Source organism: Chinchilla lanigera, unplaced genomic scaffold (genome assembly GCF_000276665.1).
Source record: "Chinchilla lanigera isolate Chin_1 unplaced genomic scaffold, ChiLan1.0 scaffold00141, whole genome shotgun sequence".
Lineage (NCBI taxonomy): Eukaryota > Metazoa > Chordata > Mammalia > Rodentia > Chinchillidae > Chinchilla > Chinchilla lanigera.
Genome location: NW_004955542.1, coordinates 193,297 through 202,469, shown reverse-complemented (window position 1 = coordinate 202,469; position 9,173 = coordinate 193,297). Strand labels below are relative to the sequence as shown.

The 9,173-nt window shown below is 46.8% G+C and overlaps 1 protein-coding gene across 1 annotated transcript in view; it reads right to left on the bottom strand.

Moving 5' to 3' along the window:
* Positions 1–9,173, bottom strand: part of Thap4 (THAP domain containing 4) — a gene marked incomplete in the record, with an annotated part of 25,098 nt that overhangs the window by 15,516 nt on the left and 409 nt on the right. The window contains 1 exon segment of the mRNA XM_013508087.1: positions 6,248–7,383. Coding sequence (XP_013363541.1) covers positions 6,248–7,383 — 1,136 coding nt within the window.

The following is a 9,173-nucleotide window of genomic DNA, read 5'->3' as shown; positions in this document are numbered from 1 at the left end:
AAAAAACAGAAGTTATAGGAGTTAACGATCATTCCAAGAGGTCCTCCTTTTGCACAACCCCAGCAGACCCTGCTGACATCAAAACAGACTCCCCACATGCTGCCAAACCTAGACTAACCTGTCCCTGGACCCCAAGAAATCAGGAGACAGCCAACTTCCCCAAACAGAGCAGTTTTGATTACTGTGATAATAAACTTCCCTCCCTTTTAATCCTCATCAAAAGAAACAAAAACAGGGGGCTGGGGATTTAGCTCAGCGGCAAAAGCGCCTGCCTGGCGAGCGCAAGGTCGTGAGTTCGGTTCCCGGTACCGGAGAAAAACCAAAAAAAGAAACAAAAACAAACAAAAGGAAAGCCTAAAGTACCCTAATGTTAGCCAGTTATTTTTCTGGTTGTTCTCTTTGTCATAGCTGTACAAGAAAAGAAACTCTGAAACGACCAGTCTGCTTTCTTTCTCTCTTCATTTTCAGCCCTTCTCTATCTAGAAAGCCACCTTGTTAGCTCAGCACTCATTCTGTTTTATGAATGAAGTGCTGTCTGATGCTAGATTCAAGAAAGAGCCAGCAGAGGTCTATAAACTGTGGTGACTCTTGCCTCAGATTCAAGACATGAGGAAGGGACAACAGGCATCAGAAGTAGAGATGGGTGTGGAAGGGATGTCGAATTTATGACACAGAATTTAAAATGATGACTAATGTGCTAAGGGCTCTGATGGAGAAAGGGACAAGAGCAGGAGAGGGACAAAAACATCAAAAGGAAATGCCACAGACCAGAAACTCTGAATTTAAGAACCTTTGATATAGGGAGAGGAAGTAAAAAGGATCAAGGTGTGTTGTATATGTGTACGAATTTCCCAAGATGAATATATTTATGTGACATAAACATGTACTAATGAAGGGAGGATCTTGATGGTTTGACAGGAGGCTGAGCACAGCCAAGGGAAGTTGGTAGGCATGAAGATATGCCAGCAGTGTCCCAGACTGAGATGCAAGAGGGAAAGAATAAAAAAAGACCCATACACAACACAGCTCGGTGTGATAGTGCACACCAATGATCCTAGCTACTTGGGAGGCTGAGACAGCCAGACAAGTGAGACCATGTCCTAAAAAAAAAAAAAATACAAAGGGCTGGAGATGTAGCTCAGTGGTTAAGCTTTCCGGCGTTCCATCTTTGGTACTGCAAGAGAATGAAAAGTAAAGAGAGAACGACATATGCTAACACTAGTTCTACAAATACCAGAAAAAGGGACATCAGGAAAAGAGAAACCACCAGGAATGAAGCGCGGCACTGTGCAATAATGAAGGCACTGATTGTCCAAGAAGATCTTTAGGTGGACATCTCTTAACAGCAGGGCATGGAAATCTGCGAGGCAAAAATGACAGGACTTTGCAGAGAAGCCCATGAGCCTATAGTTACAGCCAGAAGTGTCAGCACGCTCCACCAGAAATATACAGATCAGCCTGGCATGGTGAGGAAGGTCTGTAATCCCAGCACTCTGGGAGGGTAGGGCAGGAGGATCACAAATTCCAGCCCAGGGCCAGGGATATAGCTCTGTGGCACAGCACCTGCCTGGCAAGTGCAAGGTCCTGAGTTCAATTCCTGGCACCAGGGCTGGGGATTTAGCTCAGTGGCAAAGCGCCTGCCTGGCAAGTGCAAGGTCATAAGTTCGGTTCCCGGTACCGGAGAAAAACCAAAAAAAAAAAAAAAACCAAAAAACAAAAAAACAACAACAACAAAAAAAATTCCTGGCACCAAAAAAAAAAAAATTCCAGCCCAACTTGGGCTATCTAGTGACTTACCACGACCCCATCTTTAAAAAAGTAAAAAGGGCTGGGAATTCCCAGTACTATGGGAAAAAAGGAAGGAAGAGAGGGAAGGAGGGAGGGAGGGAAAAAGAAAGGAAGGGAGGGAGGGAAGGAGGCAAAGCACAGATCAGCAGGCAGAAATCAGTGTTGCCACAGCTGAACACTACAGTACTGCCAACCAAAGAGGTACAACAGACATCTTCACACTAATTCACCCAGTTCCAGCAGAGGACACTCTTCTCAAGCTCATGCGGAATATTCACCAAGACAGACTACATTTGGTGCCATAAAACATGCCTCACTCATAGAATGTCAATTCTCAGCCCGCAATGGAATGAAGTAAGAAATCAGAGCAGCAAGGACAAGGCACAGAGTGGGTGGGGCTCCCTACCTGCACCTATCCTCCTCTCCTGACTTCTCCAGCTGCATGAAAGCCCAGAGCTCTCTGAACCTCTTCCTCTCACTGCCCAGGTACTGCTGATTCAATCACTGGACATGTGTGACCAGCTGCTTCCACCCCCTCAACCCCCTCCACCCCTACCCCTGCCTTAGAGCAGAGGCTGGGAGTGGAGTTCCTTCAGTGAGCAGCTCCTATCCTCCACACTGGCCCAAAGCACAAACTCTGGGTTATCCTATCATAGCATCAAGCGCTCCACGGTACAGAGGAGTTTCCTGCTTAGATCCGGAATGCATCAAGGAGGCTGCCCCTTAACACTGCTTTCAACACCATCCTGGAAATCTCAGCAAGTGCAACAGGAGAAAAGGAAGTAAATCACATATAGATGAGGAAGAAAAGATGTAATAGTCTTTGGTTTTTTCTTTCTCCTTTTTTTGGGTTTCTGAGACAGGGTATCACTACATAGTCCAAGCTATAATCCTCCTGCCTAGGACTGCTGAGCACTGAGACACAGGTCTTTGTCACCAGGCCAGCCAAAACTGGCTTTATTCATGGATGACAAGACTACGAAAAATCCTAGAGAATTGAGAAAAAAACTCCTGAAACTAACAGGCAGTTACAGCAAGGTTGCAGGACACAAGACTAACACACAAAAGCTGTTTGATTCCTTATGTACTAGCAATAAACAATTCGGTTTAAAATTAAAAATACAATCAAGTTTATATTTTATCTAAAAAGAAAATATGTAAGTATAAATCTAATAAAATATGTCTAAATTTTGAGAATACAAAATTCTGATGAAAATGATAACAGAAAATGTAAATAAATGGAAAGGAATTCCAAGTTCATAAACTGGAAGACTGTACTGTGAAGATGTCAGCTCTTTCCAACTTGATCTGTGGATGCAACACAATCCCCAAGTCCCGACAAGCTATTTTGTAAATAATCACAGAATAATTCTAAAGGTTAGATGAAAAGGCAAAACAAAACAAAACAAAACCCCAGAAATGTCATCACCACGACGAAGAATAAAGCTGGGAACAACCCATCACAATTCTACCCTAGAACTTCAGTCATTAATACAGCATGGGATTGAGGAAAAAATACCCAGATTTACCAAGTCCACCAGTGTACAAAGTCCCACACAAACAAAGCAACTGATTTTTGACAAAGTAACAAAGGTAGTTCACTAAGGAAAGATTAATTATTGAACAAGTGGTGCTGGAACAACTAGACAAGTTTAAAAAAAAAAAAAGGATTTAGCCACAGACCTTTTACAAACATTAATTCAAAACTGACCACAGATCTAAATGTAAAACTGTAACACTCCTAGAAAAAATAAGAGAAAAACTAGGTAACCTTGGACTTGGCTATATAGGTTTTTAAAGAAATAACCACCAAAGGATGACCTATGTAAGAAATTGACAAGTTGAACTTTAAAACTGGAAACTTGTGCTCTGTTAAGAAAGTCAACAGACAACCCAGACTGGGAGAAAATACGTGCAAAACAAGTACTTGATAAAGGACTTGTATCTAAACTACACCAAAAACTCTTAAAACTCAACAATAAGACAACAGTTAAAAACTAGGCCAAAAATCTGGACACCTCACCAAAGAAAATACAGAGATGGCAAATAAGCATATAACAAGATGCTCCACATCTTATGTCATTACAGAACTGCAGCGGAAACTGTTTCTCCCCATCACCAAGAACGGCTGAAACTCTAATACAGGAGGCTGTGAGCAACAGGGGCTGTCATGGCTGCTGCCAGGAATGAGAAAGGGTGCAGCACTTTGGAAGACGGTTTCTCGGTTTTTCACAAGGCTAAGCACACTCTTACTATACGATGTTCTCATTGTACTCCTACGTCCATACCCAATTAATTTGAAAATTACAACAAAAACCAGCCTATGACTCTATGGCAGCTTTATACATAATCACCAAAACTGCAGCCAACCAAGACCTCCTCCAACAGGTAAACAGATCAGCAAATGGTGGTACATCCATACAATAGAGTGTTAGTCGGTGATAAAAAGTGTTAGTCGGTGATAAAAAGAGCTGGGCATGGAAGTAATAATAATCCAAGTGCTCAGGTGGCTGAGGCAGGAGAAAAACTGAGTTCAAGACCTGCCTGGGCTACATAATAAATTCAAGGCCAGTGTGAACTACCCAGCAAAACCCTGTCTCAAAAAGACAAAACAAAAAGTGACCCCCCAAAGTGCTCTAAAACAATCTACTTATTAAAGAAATCATCAATAAAAGTTGGAGAATGATCATGGGAGGCTGAGGCAGGAAGATCGCAAGTTCAAGCCGAGCTCAACTTAGCGATTTTACAGGGGAGTTTCAAGGGGAAAAAGAGGAGTTTTTGTTTACATCACAGTCAGGAAAATGTATGCATCTAACAAGGTCTTGAAACCCTAAGTAAAACAGGACAGACACACAGGAAGAAATGGGCAACTTCAGAATCACAGGGAGGCTGACCCCACCTTTCTAAAAATGAGTAGACAAAGCCTACGAAGAGGAGTGGGCTGACTCTCACAAAGCAGCAGGATCTTAAGTGTTGCAGGGCAGAGAACAATGTAACCAACTGGTGGAGAGGAAGTAACAGTCACAAAAGCAGACTGTGTATTAAGCCACAAGGAAATCTCAGAGTCCAAAAGCACTGTGCTTTAAGAGACCATACTAATCAAAATTAAAGATAATTACAAAAAATCAGCTTCCCTCTCCCAAGTTACCCATTTACAAAACCATCAGCACCTTCCGAAATGAACTCTAGGGTTGATGCAGGAATCAAGGTTAGAATTACAGACTACAGAGTAAAGCCAAGCAAGAGCTGCAGGAGGCAGACACATGGCCTGTGGCTAAGGGAGAGGAGACCCCCAGCCTCAACTGCAGATGTTAGGAAACAACTCAGGAGCCAAGAGGCCCGAACAAGAACAAAACCGGGGAAGGAAAAAGAAATGAGGATTAATGACAATGCAAAGTTGAGGCTGGCTTGAAAAGATGGGTGCTAGAGAGTCAACCTGCAGGAAGTCTGAACAAGCATGGGAAAAACATACCAAAGCCACACCAGGTATGAGAAACCACGAAGCAGCAGGACGAGGACAAGGCAGTGCTGTTCAGGTCAGAGGCTTTCTGTATGTCAGAACAGGTGAAGGATACAACCCTTAAGAGTATATAAAAGTTGTCCAGAAGTCAGTTTTTAACAGTACTTAGTAAAATGGAGGAGAACAAACAGAAACATAGCTAATAAATATGTAAAAATACATTCTACCTATGTGTACAGGGATGAGCATACATATGTAAAAACACTGTAAATAGTCTGAAAAACTGTACACCAAATCTGTAATACCAACAAGAGATAAAATTTGGAAGGTAAGTGAAATATGGATATTTTTAACATTTTTACTTTTAGAGAAGAGAATGTATTCTAATAGAAGATTTTTTTTTTTTTTTTGTCTTTTTGAGACAGGGTTTCACTATGTAATTCAGGCTGGTCTTGAACTCACTTTGTAGCCCACACTGGCCTCAAACTCGAAGCAATCCTCCTGGTTCAGCCTCCCGAGTGCTAAGATTACAAGCTTGAACAGAAGTTTTATATATCAAGCAGATGTTAAAAGTGATAACCACTGATGTCTAGAATGACCTCAAGGAAATTCATAAAACATGAAAGAACACCCCCAGGATTCTAAGTCCCCCGTATTTTTCTAGGAGTTTACTTACTGTTCTGTTTTTGTGGCGATCTTGTCTGTGTTGTGCATCTGTGTAAGTGGGCAAATGAAAAGCTCGATGCTCAGGCCCAGGCTCCCCACCCCCACCCCCAAGTGAAACAGCTCCTCACGCTCACACACAGAGAGGATGCCCATGATGTCCCCAGAAGCAAGTGGATTCAGCTCTCTAGCCTGTGTTCTCCACCTCACGAGGGTGGTGATGAACAGCACCCCATCTGAGAGTGCAAGGAGCCTTGACCCATGGGGCATTGGAGGACATGTGCTACCCTGCAGGAAGACAACACCCCCGCCCCGCAAGGGGTGCTTAGTACTGACCACGGCTGGGCGGCAGCAGGCCGCTCAGGTAGGGGAAGCTCGCTCTCCGTAACTGGTCCAGCTTCTCTCGCAGCTTGCGCACCTGGCTGTCAGAGCGGCTGACACGCTGGCGCAGGCTCTTCAGCTCACCATTTTTCTTCTCCACCTGCTCCCGCAGGCAGCACACCTGGCTCTTGTTCTGCCGTGCTGAGAAGCAGTAGGAGTGCAGTGAGTCGATAAGCTTGCAGGCCCCTGATGCTGACAGTATGACTTCATTGATGGACATAGGGCTGGCATCGCTGTGCTCACTCTGCACAGCTTCTGCAGCTGGCTTTGGGGTGACGTCGGTTGGAGGGGCCGAGGGACCCTGGGAAGGCTTTTGTGGTGTGGCTGTGAGCGAGGAGCTTGGGGGACTCTGGGTTGAGCCCTTGTCAGGCCCAAGGCTGTTCCCACTGCAGCTGGGCTCCACGTCTCTCTTCAGCCTTTTTCGGTCAATGGGCTCACGGGGGACGGATGGCCTCTCGCGAGAGTGCTTGGAAGAGAAGCTGTAAGAATGAAGCGATCCAATAAACTTGCAAGCCCCAGATCCTGGAGGGGTAAAGTCATCCACAGAAATGCCACTCTTGTCTGCCCCTGGCCCGGGGCTGGAGGAAGCAGCACTCTGGTCATGGGAGTCTGCAGCAGATGTCTCTGCCTCACCTTGATTGCCTGGTGTTCTTTCTAGAGACCCCTGCACCTGCCCCCGACCCACAGTGTCCGGGTCAGCCTGAGGCACTGCCTCCCCCTGCAAAGCAGCTCGCTTCAACATGCGGGACTCAGGCTTGGCCATGGAGTTTCCACTTGAGGATGATGAGGAACCCGGGGCTACTTTCCCTGCTGCTGTGCTCGGGTGACCTTTCACAATCCCTGAGGCCTTGCTGGCGTCCTTTCTCCTGGCACGGCCATGGCCCCCAGGCTCCCTCTTCTTCTCAGTCAGGTGGAAGATGGAGGGCACAGCTGTGGGCTTGAGCAGGCGGTGTTGGTCCTCCAGTCTTTTGGAGAAGCTGTCTTTGGTGAAATGCTCACTACAGAGGAACGAATACTTAGTGGGGGTCCAGTTATCCCTCTGAACAGCTTTCAACCACTGAATCAGACGTTTAGAGTCCTTTAGGGGGAACCTGCAGGACGAATGACAAAGTACTGAGAAATAATTAAATGCCTCCCCCTAAAATTATCAACTACAAAAGTAAAATAACTGTTTTTGCAAGCATCCAAACCTGTACTGACTTCATGTGTTTAAATACTTTACCAAAGACACAAAAAGCACCTATTTGCAAGGTGTTACTGGAATGGAAAGCTGCATGGCCGAGGGTTGATGCTTCAGGAGCCTGCAGGCTGTCAGGCAGATAGGAACGCAGCCCTCCTCCTCCTGGGTTGTGTCTAATGCCCCACGGGTACACAGGATGCCAAGACCTCTAGGCCATAGGAAGCTGAGTCCTACTAACCAGCCCTCCCTGCAATGTGCCTGGAAGGTAGGACCCTGGGCAGTAACAGCATCAGGATGGCAGACGCCCGTACTAAGAAGTCATTTAGTATGGGCCACAAAAACAGGAATAAAAGGCCAGGAGAACACTCAGATGCCCAGCAAGATGCCTGCCTCAGCCGTGGTGGAAGAAGCTGAGGGAGTGGGAACTGGCTCAAGACTCCAGCTGCAGTTCTGTGTTCCTGTAGCACTCCACTACCAGGAGTAAAACTGCTCCTTCGGGAGTCAGGCAACCCAAAAGAACACTGTGCTGAGTTAAATATACCAGTGTTTATATACTTATATAAGGTATTGAGAGTAGTCAGATTCATAGATAAAGTAGAATGGTCGTTGTCAGAGTGAGGAGAAGAGAGAGGAATTAGTTTAAAGCAGACAGTTTCAGCTTTACAAGATAAAAAGCTGTGGCGATGAACGTGCTGCACAGTACCTGAATGTGTTTAGTACCACTGGCCCACACACTATAAAAAGTAACTAGTCCCAGGACAGGCAGAATAAGATACTTAAATCACTTCTTGTTGCCTATGACACTTAATTAACAATCATTTCTTCCTTAAGGCAAGACCTGTACTGTATTTAAGAAAATTCAGACCAAACTGCCTATGTGTTCCACTTGAGGGCCTCCAGCCCACCTGAGGCCACAGTGGGCCAGGATGGGTCAGGAAAGTCTAGGGCCCAGGACGGCCCTCCCTTCTCAATACACTGGGAGCCTGAATCTCTGAGACCACCCCAAGTTGGGCATCTTTGTTCCACATCTCGTTGGACATGGTGAATGCCACCAGCTGCTTTCCTGGCAATGCTTTGCCTCCTTTTCAAAATCAGTAACACAACTTCTGGGACACGTGCTCTGAGGCAAACAGGACCGCAGCCGGCCTCCAGAAGTAATCAATGTTACCAGCTCTTTAGACAGACTGTAGCAACTTCGGATTCAGGACAAACGGCTGTAATGCTGTAAATAACACGTGTCGTTCCCACCAGCCACAGAAACAGCTGCATGTGCAGAGCGCCTTCTGGGGCACGTTCCCCTGATTTCGTGTTCTTGTCCCTCCCCGGGAAATCGCTGGAAGGACCACGGAACCGGGAGGCCCCTAGCGTCTTCGGCCTCTCCCAGGCCGGGGATGCGCGAGCCTGGCCTCCGGGCTGCGTGCAAGCGCCGACCCGTGAGAACTGCTCTGGGGGTGCTCCGGGTCCGCACCCCCGAGCCGGAGAGCCGGGTCACAGCGACGGGGACAATCGGTGGAGGATGCGCGTCTGCGGAACGCGCTGCGCCCCCGGCTCGCAATGCCACCCAGATCCACGGGCGCGAGGGGCGCGGGCGGACCGGGCTCGACCTGGCCCGGCGTGGCCTCGATGGCCCAAGGCGCGGGGCCCAGAGACGGCGGCCAGCCCAAGGTCACACAGCGCCGGCTCGCGCCGCCCAGCTCCCTT